Consider the following 17,319-nt stretch of genomic DNA (forward strand, 5'->3'; position numbering starts at 1 on the left):
GCGGTTTTGTTTCCCGGTTCCAAAGCAACGATAAACCGTACTCCGAGTAGCGGTTTGTTGCATAACCGCTATCCGAGTAGCGTTTTGTTGCCATAACACCACTAGCTGCATTGTTTCCACACTGGCCAAGTGCCAGAAACGCCAAAAATCCAGCAATCCCAAACAAGTATCCAACCTGCAATTCCAGCAATTCCAAACAATTATCCACCTCCAATTTCAACATTATCCAACCTGCAATTCCAGCACCAAATTCCATTCAACAACACCAACTTCATCCACACATTGATCACCAATCACCAAGTTCATCCACATTCAAATTTATGTAAAAAAAATTTAGTTACAAGTTAGATTGAGAAAATATGTCAATCACAAACAAAGTTTAAAATGTAACATAATGTTAACTAACTACATAAACAATAAATGAAACTGCTAAAACCCTCTCTTCTTCTTTTGTGAAGGTGTAGATGAGCTCGGTGTGGTCTCATGAGACTCTGCAATGGCATCAAGAGAAGGGGGAGTAGTGTCAGAACGTCATCGATAGGCCCTCTGACTGACTGGAGGTGAAAGCAAAGCTGTCGTGGTAGATATATGGGCAGCAGACGTAGAAGATGTAGAAGTCGGTGTATATCCAGCAGAAGTAGGCACCCGAAACATCTGGTTTCTAGAGATCGACCATGCTTTCACAAAATTCTTTAATTGCTGCAATGAGGCGAACTCTTGTCCTATCTCAAATTCAGAAGCCACAGTCAATGAACCAGTGCAATTCCAAGTCATCCATGAATCTATTAACCTTTGATCAACTTCGTCAACTCTAAGCCAATCTTGTGAACGAACACCAGCCTTTATTGCCTTGTCAGCTAATTCTCTTGCATCATCATCCTCATCCCTATCAGAATCCACATGCTCCTCCTCGTTTCCCAAAAAATCAACATCATTTTGATGTAGAGTGTCGAGATGGAAAATGTGGATGGTATGTGGGGAGACGAACCAGGAGAAATAAACTCATTCATGTGCTGATTGACATAATGTGGGTCTGATAACATGCTAGTAAATGATTCAAATTGCATATTAGGAGCTAATGTCGGTACCTCCATGCTATCCCTAAAGTCCATTGAAGGTACAGAACCCACATTACTTTGCACATTTATCTCTTTGGGAACTTGTTCAATGTACACCTCCATTGCCATGGCTGACGTTTGTGTCACTGAAAGCCACATAGCACTTAGTGACTCGTCATCCTCTAGTGCAATTGGCACATATTTTCCCGACATCAGATATCTCATAAACAATTTCAGTTCCACATACATACGATCACATCCAACAATGTCATATACCCTATTCAGAATCTCTTGAAACATCATACCGGAATTGATGAACAAAAACTTTTTCCTTCCACCTCTATACACAATATCAACATCATTTTGAGATAATTCACCATTCCAATAAAGGTATAGAGGATATTTAGGTTGTTCCATATTCTACATACAAAAAACATAATGTTTAAGTTATTCTTATTCTACACATTCAAACAATATGAACACTATTTTTCACCTATACTAGTAGTATTTACAACTTAAACACAACAATTCATGCAAAATCAACCATCACAAAATGCTCAAATTCATTTTTAACCAACCAACAACTAAATTATACTAATCAAACAACTAAACAATATGCTAATAACCTTCGAATTATACTAATCACCTTCCAATTATACTAACCTTCCAATTCATACAAAATCAACCATCACAATATGCTAAATTTTTAACCATCAACAACTAAATTATACTAATCAAACTAAACAATTTCCATCTAACAGTTACAAACCTAAAATACATAACAAATATGGCATGCTAAGCAAATTAAATTAAAAAAAAAACTCACAAAAATCAGGCTAGGGCTAGGCTGTCGGTGGTGGTGCGCCAGTGAGGTGCGTCCGTTAGCCGTCCGTGAGCGACAGCGACGGAATCCCGTGGTGATGGCTGAGCTCCGGTGGCCGTGTGCGCCGGTGAGTGTGGGTCGCTGCTGTCGTCGGAAGAGAGAGAGGGAGAAGTGAGTTTGAGAGAAAAAAAAAATTTCGAACGTTAGAAATTGTAGCCGTCCGTGAGCGACAGTGAAGGAATCCGGTGGTGATGGCTGAGCTCCAGTGGCCGTGTGCGCCGGTGAGTGTGGGTCGCTGCTGTCGTCGGAAGAGAGAGAGGGAGAAGTGAGTTTGAGAGAAAAAAAATTTCGAACGTTAGAAATTGGGGACTTAGGTCTGATTTTGGGGATTTTACTAAACCGCTACTTGGAGTAGCGGTTTTCTTTAATGAACCCCTACTCCGAGTAGCGGTTTACAGGGGCGGGTCCAAAGCCTTGTAAACTGCTACTCAGAGTAGCGGTCAATTCTTATGAACCGCTACTCCAAGTAGCGGTTAATATTAAATATAACCGCTACCTGGAGTAGCGGTTTTTATGCGTTAACCGCTACTCTGAGTAGCGGTTTTACTGAAGTTTAAAAAAAAAAAATTCTCGCGTGCCGTCCTACGTGGACGGTACGCCGGGAAATAATTTTTTTTGGGGCACATTTTGCGAATTAATCCCCTTTTTTGCATTATTCAAGGAAAAATTCCATTTTTTTTCTTTTCTTTTCTTTTTCTTTTTATAAATCTTTTTGTTTTGAAATTTCTTTAAATCTTTTTTTTTATCTTTTTTGCTTTTCTTTTGAGAAATATCTTCAACTACTAAACTAACTACTTGAACTATCATTTGTAAACTTAGGTCCAATATTTATTTTGGGCTAGAGTCTATTTGAAAAACCCATAATATGTTATAAATTCCTATTTAGAAACTTTATAATTAATAATAAACCTTTTTAATAAATAAAACTCTTTTAAAAAGTATAATTAATAACTTACTAAAAATACGGAGTATTACAAAATAAGTCAAAGCTGGGCCTTTCCGCTCGATATTCACTAACAATATATCCAAAAACTAAAAAAGGGATCGAATATCTGAAAAACCGGATTGTTTATTCATGAACACCCCTAGTTAGAACATCCTTTTTTGCAAACATATTGTTAATGGTTAATGGTTGCTCAAATTGCACTTGTTTTTGGTTAATGGTTACTTTTCGGACTATGTTATTAGTAGCCAGTGTTAGTAAACTTAGCCTAATCATCTCTATTCTATATGGGAAGAGGGGTAGGACACCAAAATATTAGAAACCCCATTTTACCCTCATAATATCTCTATTATAACTACTTCCTTTAATGAAAAAATAAAAAAGAAAACTACCTAATTAATTTTAAAAATAAAAAATATTACAAAAAGAAAACCATCAAGAATTCAAATATTCCTAATTTATTCGAAATAATTAATAATTAATTTAATTTTTTTCATCTCCTAAAAAAATTATTTTGTACGTATGTTCGCACGCATCGCGTGCATATAAAAACTAGTATACTCTTATGGAGATTTATGAGCCTAATTTTTTGTTGGTATGGTTAGTATCAGCAGAATTTATGAGTATGCTTTCCCGTGCTCTGTTTTTTTGGTAATTTTGCATAGTTTTGTTTCACAAAACGATAATCTCTATTATATAAGGCAAGACATGGGGGACACCAAAAAATAGAAAAAATGAATAAAAGGGGAAAAAAATAGAGGATAACTAACTATTTTATTTGAATGAAAAGAGGCGGAAAGTAGGATATTTAAACTGAACATTAGTTTTTTGAGAAAACAAAATATAAAAACAGTTTTTCTACCCAATTAATTTATTTTCTACTTCATTTGTTGTCACACATTATCGCACGCATTGCGTGCATGTAAGACGCATGTAAGACTAGTATAGCCAAGATCAAGAGCTTAGATCAATATTATTTCATTATGGATAATTGATGGTTACAAAACCATAATATCACCATCAAATACATCTTACATAACTCTTACTTACTTTAATAAAACAAAAATAACAAGAATAAAGTACAATATAACTGCCATTTTGAGTACAATTTTTATGTACTTCACAAAAGCATCCAAAGTATCCTTTATGACAGTTACAACTCCATTTGCAATTCGTTCTTCATGTCCATTTCCAGTCCTTCCAATTTGTTCTTCATTTTCAATTACATCTTCTTCATTAATCCAAGAAAAAAAGGAACATGATTTGCCCTTGTAATAAAGCTTACAGAGATTGTTCATTGAATCTGACACCCTGATTCCTTGAAGAGCGGCAGCGGCAAGATTTAATTCTCACCCAGGTGACACTCCCTAAATTTGGTACAAAATAAGAAGAAGAGGAAACACGAGTGGTAGCCATGAAAATTTTGTGGAGGATGTAGCACATAAATAGAAGAGAGGAGGGAGAAATGGGTTTGATTTTGGAAGGAAATATTTTGGTAAGGGTGGGACTGTAATTAAGTGGCTAGGTTTAATCAACCCTATGTCAATTTGAAGGTTTAACGTTTTAATCCTAGATATTAATGAAAACTCATCATTAATGTCACGTGTTAACAGTGTCATTAGTTACAGAGTCATTTGCAACATTAACTTTTCTTTGGTCTACCATAAACAATAAGCTAAAGTATAGGATTACTAGAGAGAATTTTCCTTAGTTTATTTTGAAACGTAGAATGACATATCCGTCTTGACAATATTTCCTCTATCGTCATTCTTTCAATAAGTTGTTCCATTTTCTTTAATTTATGTCTATAATCAAACAGAGTATGTTAAACTAATAGGAACTTCTTCATGGAACAATATTCAGGAGAATGTTGTAGGTGGGATGAAATTTGTAAACCTAAATGTTTTGGGGTTTGGGGTTTAGAAAGGCTCAGGCGTCTGATGTGGCTCTCGAAATGTTGTGGAGAATTATCTCAAATCCGTCAAATTTGTGGGTCAATACGATCAAGAGAAAATGCCTAAAACTATGGTCTTGCTCTTCTTCTCCCAACTCATCCTGGCAGTAGAGTAAGTTGTTAGGCATGTGTGATACCTTTAAAAAAGGTCTTAGATGACAGGTTGGTGATGGTAATCATATTTTTTTTTGGAAAGACAATTGAGTGTATCCATTCCCAATTATAAATATTGCTCTTATTACTACTGGTTCTAATAATACGTGTGTAAATGAGTGTATTTTGGGGTATATTACTTGGAATATCAAAAAACATAGTTCCTTTAATCATGCGGCTATAGTCCAAGACCTTACTAGTGTTTTCTTTTCTAAGTCCTACCTTGAGGATAAGTTGCTTTGGGGTCTTAATCCGGATGGCATTTATTCAGTGAAGTACGGGTCTAAGCTTATTCAAGGCTATGGGATCAAGCCAACTACTAAACTGAAATTCTTATGAATTTGGTATCTTCCTATTTCTCCAAAGATTAAGTTCTGTTAGTGGAAAGTTTGTTTAGATGGTCTTCCTACTAAAGCTCTTTTAAAAAAGTTTCATACCTTCCTTCCCCGAGAATGTGCTCTTTGTAATTTCCATTATGAAGATATGTCTCATCTTTTGATTGATTGTCCCTTTACTAAGAATGTTGCTTTTTCTCTAAATCAATTAGATGATTGGCCGCTCATTCCTCAAATCCATCTTAATTTAAGTATTCTCTTCTCTTCGGTGTTTTTGTAGTAAGGACCAAATTTGTAAACTTTTCTTTATCTGGTGGCATATTTGGTTTACTCATAATATAGTCATTTGTCATCAAGATGGTGTATCCCCTTTTAAGACATATTCTTGTTAATAATTTTGCTAAGAATTGGCACCATGCTCAGAATTGCAACTTACTCATTAATGTCGCAACTTCCTATTCTATTCACTCTAAGAACAACTTGAAGATGAAAAAAAGTACAGAGGTGTGGTGATCCCCTCCCCTGCTGGTTTTTTCAAGTTGAATTTTGATGGTTCAAAACTGAATAGTGATGATGGCTCATTTGGGTTCATCATCCGGGACCATAGTTGGTAAAATTTTCCTTATGGGTACCAAATCTCTGCATCCTAGAACTTATATTCGTGTTGGGGGAATGCGTGAAGGAATCAAGGTGTCGCTCTCTTTAAGGATCAACAACATTTGCATTGAGGGAATTTGGTTGTGATCAACTCCATTCGAAAATGTTGGAAAATGTCTTGGAAATTTGATAATTTTGTTTGTGATGCAGGAATGAATCTTTGTTCCTTCTCCAACGTTACGATCAACCACTGCTTTACAGAGGTTAAACAAGCAGTGGATTTTTTTGCGCACAAAGGTCACTCGCGTACCACTCGTCACCAATGGTTCGAGATTGATGATCCTCTCTTCCTTCTATGGATATGTTTGGCTAGTCCTTTCTTAAAGTCTAGTCTAGTTTTTTCTTTTCTTATTAAAAAAAAAAAATCAAAATGTATATAAACGTAGTTAAAATTTTTTTTGTAACCTTCTCCCTTACTAATTCTTCCCATCCCAACAAAAAAGAACTCCCAATTCTTCTTGTACCAGAAATAGATAGATCTATGAATTTGTAGCAGCACTAGAGCAAACACAGTGAACCACCCAGTTATTGAAAAATGGGAGCCAACAGCGACCCAACAACGAACCCAGCAGAACTATTCTCCGACGACCTCCTGAAACAACGGTCCGAAATCTACACCTACGAAGCACCATGGCACATCTACGCCATGAACTGGTCCGTCCGTCGTGACAAAAAGTACCGTCTCGCCATCGCATCTCTCCTCGAACAAACCCCAAATAAAGTCGAAATCGTCCAACTCGACGATTCCACCGGCGAAATCAAATCCGACCCTTCTCTCTCCTTTGACCATCCTTACCCACCCACGAAAGCCATTTTCATACCCGACAAAGACTGCTCAAAACCCGACCTTCTGGCCACCTCCTCCGACTTCCTCCGTCTCTGGCACATCAACCCTGATTCTCTCTCCTCCACTCGTGTAGAACTCAAATCCTTCCTTAATGGTAACAAAAACTCCGAGTATTGCGGTCCTTTAACTTCCTTTGATTGGAACGAGGCTGAACCGCGTCGTATTGGGACTTCTTCTATTGATACGACGTGTACTATCTGGGATATTGAAAGAGAAACTGTTGATACTCAATTGATTGCGCATGATAAAGAGGTTTATGATATTGCTTGGGGTGGGGCTGGAGTATTTGCTTCGGTTTCAGCTGATGGGTCTGTTAGGGTTTTTGATTTGAGAGATAAAGAACATTCCACTATTATATATGAGAGTTGTGAGGCGGATACTCCATTGGTTAGATTAGGGTGGAATAAACAGGACCCTAGGTATATGGCTACCATTATAATGGATAGTCCTAAAGTGGTGGTGTTGGATATACGGTTTCCGACGCTTCCGGTGGTGGAGTTGCAAAGGCATCAAGCTAATGCTAATGCTATTGCTTGGGCACCTCATAGTTCTTGCCACATTTGTACTGCTGGGGATGATATGCAAGCTTTGATTTGGGATTTGTCTTCCATGGGTCAGCCTGTCGAAGGAGGGTTGGATCCCATTTTGGCCTACACCGCTGGGGCTGAGATCGAGCAGCTTCAGTGGTCGTCGTCTCAGCCTGATTGGGTTGCCATTGCTTTTGCTAATAAGCTCCAGATTCTCAGGGTTTGAGTTCAGAGTTTCAATCAATCACTGTTCTATTGGTTATTACTTATTACTTATTTGTAGGGTTTCATTGAAAAAAAGTGTAGTATAATTAATTGTCTATTTATCAAAGGAGAATCTGTTATTTACTCATTTGTTGATTATATTTGTTCTGTATCTAGTGCTTTCATTTGGATGTGCTTTCATTTTGTGTGATGTTGCATTTAGCATGATTGACAAAAGGAAGGTTGTTTGATCATGAATGAAGCTAGTGTAAAGCAGGAGTTTGAATTTTGTTAAATTGGTTGTTAGAATGGATAAACTATCTGCTGCTGGTTGTTATTATCACTAAAAATGTAGACAGCATTATCCAAAGCTTTTCAGCTAATGTGTGAATTTATGCATCTTGCTGACCCAATTATAAAAGGTGGGTTACCCGATTATATGTTTTAGAGATTGAATGGCTGCATGATTGTCTAGTAGCTTTTGCTTATGCCTTCAATGTGGTTGGAAGAATCCTTGCCTTGTGTGATAGTTCCTTCGGCGTGCAATTGATGTAACCAGTGTTACCTAATTCGTGAAACTCTCTGTTAGGTAGGCAGAACATGTATGAGAACGCTGTGCACTACCTAGTTTTGTTGAACTGGTTCAAAAAATCACCACTGCACCAATTCGTGTGCTTCGGATTGCAGGGGAGGGGGCTCCTTGTGAATTAGGTAATAGTGGATGTAACTTATCTGCAATGGTTATAGCCTATCTGTTGGTTGCAAATCTTCTGTCTCCCGATTGGTGTTAAGAAGTACAAAGTAGTAGGCCTCCACCACATGCTTCCATCATGTGCTGCTTCTGTTTTCGGTGTAAAAATGCCGATATAATGAAATGGTCATTGGTAAGTTTGCTCATTTAACCCATGCCACAATTCATGATGTTCTTGCCATTCAAAGGACTACAAGAAGTTCTGGCTATGCAGCAGATGCTTACTAGCAAGGCAAGGTAATGCTTGTTAGTGATGCTTACAAGAAGTTTAACAAAGCACTGCGACAAAGCTGCTAATTATGGTTGTTTAATTAACAATGCAATAGATTATGGACTTCTTTGTAAGTATAATTTTAATCCGAATTAGTGGCGGTTTACTTGACTGTCTGCATTTTATGTTGGGTTGGGTTGTTTAACCTGTTTGAGGTAAAGTATTCATGGCAGAACCAGTTTTATATATCTCATGTTTCTTCAATGAAGCTTTTTCCAATATTCAAGAGTGAAACTATAGAAGCTTACTTGTAAGTTCAATACACTACTTATGTTTAGAGCAGACCAAAACTAGTTGAAATTCAATGTGAGCTCTACATGTCTTTTGAAATTAATTTTGGATTAGATACCCATCCGTCTTGAGCAAAACATCGATAAAAACTCTTCTTTGTTTACCTTAAGCCGCTTGTTAAGCTGACTGTCAAAGACATATTTTAACGTTAATTTTTGAATATATTTGTAAATTGTAGTCCATGTGCAATATAGGAAGCAAATCATTCACATGGAGAAGGCAATAGGATCCTTTGTTTCGTAGTGGGAGAAGCAACAACACATATGTCAAGCATAGAATTACTACGTATGAAAGAAGAATCGATAATAAACTTGGAAATATCAAAAATGGTTCGCCAACTAAAGTTCCTTCATGATTTTAGGGTTCACCAATATGATTCTGAACGCTGAACTAGCTACTTCGGTTATGAACTGTTTCTTGATTCCGCAGCAGCTAATTGCAAAAGCAGCTTCTCTAGACTCTACATGTACTGACAAGTTCACTGCATAACCACGCTAATATACGGAAATTGGACAAACTGACAAGTTCACTGACTCATTGTGTAACCATATTTTTATTTAGACATTGGACATACTGAAAAAAAAGCTACTTATCTTAAATAGTGTATCATCCACTTATTTACAAACAAAAATAAACAAGGAATCAATAGTATGGTAACAAATCTGTTAAGTGCAGTTCACAGGCTTGCATACCCCAGTCCATCAAAAATTAGACTATGAACAGAAACAATTACAAAAAATAGCAAGCCTACATGTAAAATAACTCAAATATCTTTATGGTAGTGTACATTAGCTATAAAAAAATGTACAAAAGGGTTAATTCTGATCAACACGAACTTCAATAGTCCCTTGGATCTAAAACAACCAGTGTTTCTTCCTTGGTTTGGGCGGGAGAGGAGCCGCTGCAGGAAAGGCAAACCTGGAGTTAATTAAAAGTATAACTTGTGCGAAGAAAAAAGTGAAAAACAAAACAGCTTCACAAAGAACAAACCTCGGAGTTCATAAAGGGAATTATAGTGGACCTCTGACCAGAAACTTAACCAGAGCTCTGCATCATAGGAAAGACAACTATCAATATCCATTGGAACCTTAGAGCATCACTGACCACCATGAAACTTCTCTTTTTTTGCCAGAATATGTTGCAGCCTGCATGACTATATTTCCTAATGCAGTTTGCAGATTGCAGCATACAGGGGAGGGGGAGGGGGAGGGGGAGGGGGAGAAATATACTTGGTCAAATTAACCAAATATACATGCAGAGGAAGAAGCAACTAAGGGCTTAACAGAATCTCTTGTGATCTTCACATAGCCACATAGGCTGCACCACGTACATATGTATTTTACAAAGTCATCCATAAATCAGGTCTGTCATTTTGAAGAAGAGGCATACTTAAGGTTTGACACCTGGCACATTTAAGGCTGGAAATGTTTTTATGTACAATGGATGAAAATGGAAAGTATGAAGAGTTATGTGGGACAGAGGGAAAGTGGGGCAGAGTATTTATTTTGGTTGCTACTCTTCTTCCTTATCAAAGATAGCAATTCCTCGCATTAAAATGGAACTATTTACCGTTAAAAGGCGATGCACCTCCTTAACTCTGGTTATTGCTTCCACTCACTACCCTTAGAATTTAGGACAAATCACATATCATTCAGTGTTATTAGTGCTTATCTAATGCCTAGTATTTCTAATTTTAGTTTTGACTTTTGAATACATAGCCAGTAGCCCGAAGGGCTACTTAACATTTTCCATATTTCAGATAGCCATTTCTGATTTTGACTTTTTAACTTTTTTTTGTTAGGAAAACAACACATTTTGAGATAGTAAAGTCATTTTACAACAACAAACTCACATCAATCAGTACTTGGTATGAAGGGTTGTAGAACTCACATTTTCAAAACGTCAAGATTACCATAGCTTATTCAAAAACACAGGGTTACATTATGGAAAAGTTAAAAACATCAAGGCATCTTCAGTGAAAACTCTGATGCTGGTTTCATACAAAGTGCAAACACGTCAATTATAAAGTTATATATTGAAAAAAAAAGCATATGGGCGACACACCCAGGTCTCCTTCCTGTAGTTGTCTTTACTACTAAATATAAAATTATGAATGTTGAGTGCAATTTATAAAGACATCATGGATACCTCGTTTAGGTGCCTGGTACTGTGGAATAATTTCAATAAAGCAGGTGTCTCTGAAGGAAGTCAAAAGGCATATCTTCGCAGCAAACTACAGATAATAAAAGCACCAACATGGACATCGAAGTTAAATAACATGGACTAGCAAGAAGTACACACCAAAGCAGTCGCAACCGAAATACTTTGACACACCAACATCGAATTAATGATGGGCTTTAGCCTTTAGGCACTGCAATTCGAGCTTCTGTACTCTATTATTCTTTCAATCTAGTCATCCTTCTACTTACACTTCAAACTTCCGCGGATGCTTGGATTTTTATATATAGATAATTGTATTAACAGCAAAAGTGGCTTTTAACAATCGTGCAATTTCAGTCATTTAACTCTTTGCCTCTGAACTCATAGAAAATATGTTCTGGCGGTTTATAGCCTCTGAACTTATAGGAAATAAGCTCTTAAGGAGGCAACGGTCATAATCAACTTGAAAAGCAAAAGCAATACTTCTGAATTCTGATACGAGTATGAATATATCATACACAAAGAGCAAATTCAAATACTGCCCAGAATATAAAATGATACCCTTTAAAAAACATATCCAGGCTTTAAATTTAGAAAGTGATACATTGGAGGACACAGCAGTAAAGGGACGGTTCATTGAAAGAAGCATCTTGAAATACTAACTGATCCAGGGTCATGCATATTCTAGAATATCATTTATTACTGACTTGGTCCACATCAAGTTGATCAATTTCTATTCATACTTCTATTACATAATCAAATGACAATTAATTATAGAAGGTGAAAGTATAAACTAATATCAGGCTAGTATTTTTATTAAGGAAGCCTTAGATTGCAAAGGTGTTTAAAATTTAGAAATCAGCTTCTTCACTTTGGCAATGCATTCTAATCGAACATGAATGATACTCCACCTTGGTGCACAAGGATCAGTGCTGGCAGTCTTGTTTAACTTGACTTTTGTTTGTTTGTAGATTCTTTATCTTAAAGGTGAATAATCTTGTCTTATTAATTAATATTATTATGTCTGGAAAAATCTACACTTGAATGAGGTGCAGGAACAGTAATTAAATAGCTTAATTCTGTAATCTGCGTCATGAATATTCTGCACATGAATTACCAAAAATATGATATGCCCCTTGATATACGCCTATGCCTACACATAAGCTTTCAAGTCCTGCCTAAACTGCAGGGAGGCTCCAGCCCCTATCGGCTCAGTGCACATAACATTGCATGGTGGTCTATCATCATTCTTTCAAATGTTTTGTCCTTTGATTAGTCTACATCCCCACAAGATGAGTTTAATTTTCACCTTTAAGCTCATCTTGTTACTCGTACAATATCACAGTTAATGGTTTAATTAGTTCATCAGAGGACTTTCCAAAAACAGAAAACAACCTGAAGGAGTCATTCAAACCAACAAATACATATTAGAGGGTGCAAACCTTATCAGCTGCTGCCTGAAGAGTTAAATGGTCTCCCCATTCCCCATTCCTGCAGTATATGCAAAATCAGATGGCAAATAAAACAATGGAATTTTGCAAAGAAATTACAATGAGAAATCACTGAAAACATGAAGTATCATTAAAAAGACATACTTTGCCATTTTCTTGTAATAGTGCTTGTACTTCATTGGGACATAACTTTCATACATAGACTTGTTGTCCTTTAGCTGAAAAAAGGATTGTTAGTATACATCAAATTTTTCAAGGGAAAGATTATCAAAAATGAAAGTGCTGTAATTCAATCGCATCTGAAAGCTCAATAACACTTCCACAAATGTACACCATGCTAAAGCAAGCGTATGTTTTCCCTCTCGAAACAGTTCAGTCTTTCATGCCAGTATTTTCTTAGGAAACCAAAAACTAGGCCTCATGATGGATCAGACTTTCAAGTGCCACTGTTTACTTTAAAACAAAAAAATTGAGACTCATACTTGCCAAAATAAGAGTTAAAACAGACATTAAGTGCAACCAATTCAGGTCGAAATAAATAAATGCATATTGAACTTTGTTCTCTCCTCTTAGCTATCAGATCCCCTCTAAATTCCTTCTAATTATCCTACAACAACCTTTCTTTAACTAGCCAGTGCTTTACCACTGAGACTACAACATTTTTACCTGTTTAATCACTTCTTTGCGCACGTGCTTGTGATATTCTGGTGACTTGAACATCTGGTCTGAGAGTGCACGAAACTGCAATGAAACAAAGATCAATAAGCCTACTATACCAACCAACATTTGCATATTGTGTCCAGCTCCACTCACCTGACAATTTCCATCACCGGAAACTTTGACTTCGTATAGGCCATAAACTTGTAGTCTGAAAAAAACTGAACCAGTTAAAATATAATGGACCAATAGGAAGTACGAACAGAACCCTCGATCAACACTACAGATCCAGAGGTCAAATTTCTGCTCCTCGCGCTTAACTGCTAATTCATAGATGTGCAAAATTGAGGTAGTGTTGAGCAACCCTCACCTCTCTCAAACAAGTGAATGCTTAAACCCAACCACTCAAGTACTTAAGCATGAGACAAACCTCTGAAGAAGCCGCTGGTGATCCAAGTTGGCGTCACTCAAGGTGGGAAAATAGGAATTTATCCTTGGGACAACCTGCACATTGGCAAGGTATTAAAATACAGAGAGAGCATTTAATCAAAATCTGAAGTACGTATAAGATTAAGAGCTTTCCACCAAAAAAAAAAAAAAGATTAAGAGCTGCAGTTGCTTTTAGCTATTTTTCAAGAATATCGAAACGTAGATCACCAACGCAGCCAAGGACAGCCAAAAAATTACCAATAGCAAGAAATCTGTAGCTACAGTGCAGATTGAGGATACGGGGGATAGCATAACCATAAACAGCTCCCTCCGTCCCTAAATAATAGGCAACATTTTTGTTGGGGGTCATTTTGAAGGATTTGAGTTACAAAACTACATTTATCCTTCACTACTTACATTTAACAAATCCACCATCAATGTAGTCTTTCAAATTTAGCATATTATTTCGGAGGGCCTAGAATTGGAATGTGACCTCTAATCTAGGCACAAGGGGAGTAGTTGAAAACATAAAGGTAAGAGCATGAAACACTGAATCTAAACTCCCTCTAATTCCAAAGGTGTCATATTAACCCCTCTTAATCAGTCCGTCCCATCAACCAATAAGGAAAACATAATTCTAGGGAAACATGCAATGCTCGAGTATTTTAAGTTGACCAATAAGAAAAAGAAAAGAACAGAAACTTTCATAGTCCAAAAGGCACTCAGTATAGATCAGAAGTCAATCTGTGTAGAGCACAAGAGTGTCCCCAGATACCAATTCTACCAAGCTTTTTCTTTTTTCTATATTAACTTGTTACAAATAAGATAAAGTTTCCTGATTCAAAATATTACAGTTAAAAGAAGGGGAATGTCAAGGAATCTGGAAAGAAAACGAGTGCTTAAGACAATATGAAAGGAAGTAAGACTACTGCGTTGCCAGTAAGAGGAGGCATTTTTACTGCCTTGCACGCCACAAACCATCTTCCCATGGGAGTATAATAATGAGAAAAAAGGTATCCTATTATTATTACAACTGAGCTATGGATCCTCACTCTGCGCCAAAGGTAAATAGGGGAGATAAGTGTGGCCCCACAGTGCTTACAGACAGGAAAGAAAAATAACAATTACTAGCCTTTGGCTAAGGCAAAGACGGCATACGAAGAAAAATTAGAGGCACCATAACTTGTAAATTCATGTAATAAGACTTCCTGCAAAAGACAAAACGGAAAACATGGACACGGCTGTAGTGTTCAGTGACAGTTCAGAGTGCTTTAATATTAGTCAGATTCACAAAATATGACAAAGTGCAATAACTGGGAGATTGTCTCACTAAAGCGACTGTACGATGAACGGCTAAACGAAGTCAACAGCACAAAAAGGCGAGCAACAATGAAATCAATGACGCGAATTAAGCAAGAGCAAGCAGCGTATACCAATTTGTTGCAATTAAACTCAGAGCCTCAGTGTCTTCCAGGATACCACTAGCTGACATCTTCTTTATGACAAGATATATAGAATTCATGTCTAACAATAAGGGATTGTCCTAAAATATTTACTGCATTCACCTTAATAGTATTGTAAAAGCGAAAGTGTTGTGATCTTACAGGAATAGGTGCAAGGTTAGAGAGACGCCGACCAACAGCACCATCCAGTTGAGAATACTCTTCTGTTAAAACAAGTGCTATCATCCTATCATCCTCAGTATCAGGCTGACTATTCCACGAAGTTGAGCTAGAACATTCACTGTGGAACTCATTTGTCACCATTCCGATTGAAATCTTCTACTATCAGCACAGATGAAGGATAGAAACTTAATATGGCAGTACAATATAAGTAATAACGTAAGCCTGCAGAAGATGAAAATACAAAAAAATACATTAGTGTCTATCAAACAGACATTTAATAAGTACAAAAAAAAGGAAGATTCCGACTTCAAATGATATTTCAGAAATCCAGGAAAAAGCAAGTCAGTCGAATTCCTTGTACAATCCAAAACAAAACATTTACAGTGAGTTCTGTAAGAAAGCGCCAAAAATGAGGCTGATAGATGAAGACTTGGTCCAACCTTGATTAGCAACACTCAAACACTCTAATCAAACCTACATATTATGCATCTTGGAAAGCTTCTCTCTCATGTCTCACCCATCTGTCTAACAAACACAAAATAGGTTGCATATATTCCGGTATGTGAACGGATCAGCCGATTAACGCACTAAGAAAGAAACATAACAATCAAACCCTACTCAATTATATTAGAGGTTCTTGTGACCTCTCATTACTCAATTATAGTAGAGGTTCTTACTTCTTATGTACAATGTCCAATAACGAATGCCGAATTTGAATTTTCGGAGAAGATGAGATAAACACATTACTTGCAAGTAATTGATGAATTAACATATAAAAGTCAAAACAATGATTACAACTTGGACCCCTCACCTATTGACCCCCAAATAAAGGTTATTCACAGGAGACGAAACTTCTTTCTAAATCAAAAACAAAACTCTTAAATTCATCAATGAATACGGCAAATTAATCAACCTCCTTATTTAGTAATCTATTATATCAAATTAAACCTTTGATCCAAATCCAAAAGTCGAAACCACAAAGAAATACGCATCATATATTCTTATACTTCAAACCATCCTTATCATCTACATCTTATCTTGCACAATTCATCCCTAAAATTCTGAAATAAGGGAACAATCAACAATAGCAAAAATCAACAAAATTTCAATTTTCAAATTGGAAAACAACGTCATAGACTCATAATCCCCCAATTTCGAAGTCTCCGAATTCATATAAAAACAGATGATTAAATTGAAATCAAATCAGCATCTATATAAGAAAATTTGTGCAAAACCAACGAAACTGAAGGTCGAATATTACCTTGATTATAATAATGATCGTATGAATTAAGAAAACAAACACAATTAGGTAACAAAAAACAAGCAGATCGAATTGACCCTTTCTTCTTGTTGTTTTTCTCTTCGATGATCAATTATCGTATAATCAAGTTGGATATTTTTTTGTTTTTTGGTTGATTGATATTTAGACGTGTGAATATTAGAATTGATGTTGGTTGGTGGGGGTTGGAAAAGAAATGGGGGGGTATTTTATTTTATGAATTTAATCCCTATATTTAATATTTAATATTTAATATTTAATTACGTAATATATATTTAAAAATTGGGTTTTGCGCGTAGCCGCATACCGCGTTAATATAGGGATAGAGAGCAGCAGTCGTCCACTACCACAAAAGGAGGAGGAGAGAGAAAGTGCCCGGGAGCCGTGGAGAGGACTTGCGCGGCACAACCATGCATGTCCCTTCTTTTTCTTTTTTAGACTTAATTCATTACCATATTGGGTTTTATTAATAGCTATGAATAGTCTTGTATGGTTTTATTTGTAAATTGTGAATTTTGAGCCATTGATTATTTCTTGCTATGAGAAATATTTAGTAATATGGTCATTTTTTTTTTTTGGAGGATATATATGTTTGTGAACAAATTTCATTTCAAGTTTAATTGTTAAGTGAATGAAAAGTTCGAATGAATTATGTAAATAACTTAGTCAAATTTTGAAATATTTATGGTTAAGTTGTTGATTTTTGCAGAAGTTTAAACTCTTATATATTTTGTAAAACTGAAACATTTTTCTTTTAAATTATGCACATCAACATAGAATGAGGATGTTGATTTTTTTTAATCTTAATGAGGCAAAGACCTAGAACAAGAAAATAAATTATAGT

At 36.3% G+C, this 17,319-nt stretch overlaps 2 protein-coding genes across 3 annotated transcripts; one reads left to right on the forward strand and one right to left on the reverse strand.

Annotated features, from left to right (window-relative positions):
* The first annotated feature begins 6,382 nt into the window (after positions 1 to 6,382).
* On the forward strand, positions 6,383 to 7,709 carry LOC104897089 (WD repeat-containing protein LWD1). The gene has a single exon (XM_010683910.4). The coding sequence runs from the start codon at positions 6,519 to 6,521 to the stop codon at positions 7,581 to 7,583; it is 1,065 nt and encodes a 354-aa protein (XP_010682212.1). The 5' UTR covers positions 6,383 to 6,518; the 3' UTR covers positions 7,584 to 7,709.
* A 1,796-nt stretch (positions 7,710 to 9,505) lies between these two features.
* On the reverse strand, positions 9,506 to 16,685 carry LOC104897090 (OVARIAN TUMOR DOMAIN-containing deubiquitinating enzyme 12). Of its 2 annotated transcripts, XR_007274970.2 has the most exons (11): positions 16,458 to 16,685; positions 15,176 to 15,418; positions 13,573 to 13,646; positions 13,299 to 13,353; positions 13,152 to 13,226; positions 12,630 to 12,703; positions 12,477 to 12,525; positions 11,023 to 11,107; positions 10,765 to 10,864; positions 9,865 to 9,921; positions 9,506 to 9,775 (listed from the first exon to the last, which is right to left on the reverse strand). XR_007274970.2 is itself a non-coding variant. In XM_010683911.4 (10 exons), the coding sequence occupies exons 2-10, from the start codon at positions 15,335 to 15,337 to the stop codon at positions 9,729 to 9,731; spliced, it is 678 nt and encodes a 225-aa protein (XP_010682213.1). In that variant the 5' UTR covers positions 15,338 to 15,418; positions 16,458 to 16,681; the 3' UTR covers positions 9,506 to 9,728. The 2 variants fall into 2 exon arrangements, 1 of the variants encoding a protein (XP_010682213.1); XM_010683911.4 differs by lacking the exon at positions 10,765 to 10,864 and having other exon boundaries at positions 16,458 to 16,681.
* Between the last annotated feature and the right edge of the window lie 634 nt (positions 16,686 to 17,319).

This window comes from Beta vulgaris, chromosome 6, assembly GCF_026745355.1.
Source record: "Beta vulgaris subsp. vulgaris cultivar EL10 chromosome 6, EL10.2, whole genome shotgun sequence".
Lineage (NCBI taxonomy): Eukaryota > Viridiplantae > Streptophyta > Magnoliopsida > Caryophyllales > Amaranthaceae > Beta > Beta vulgaris.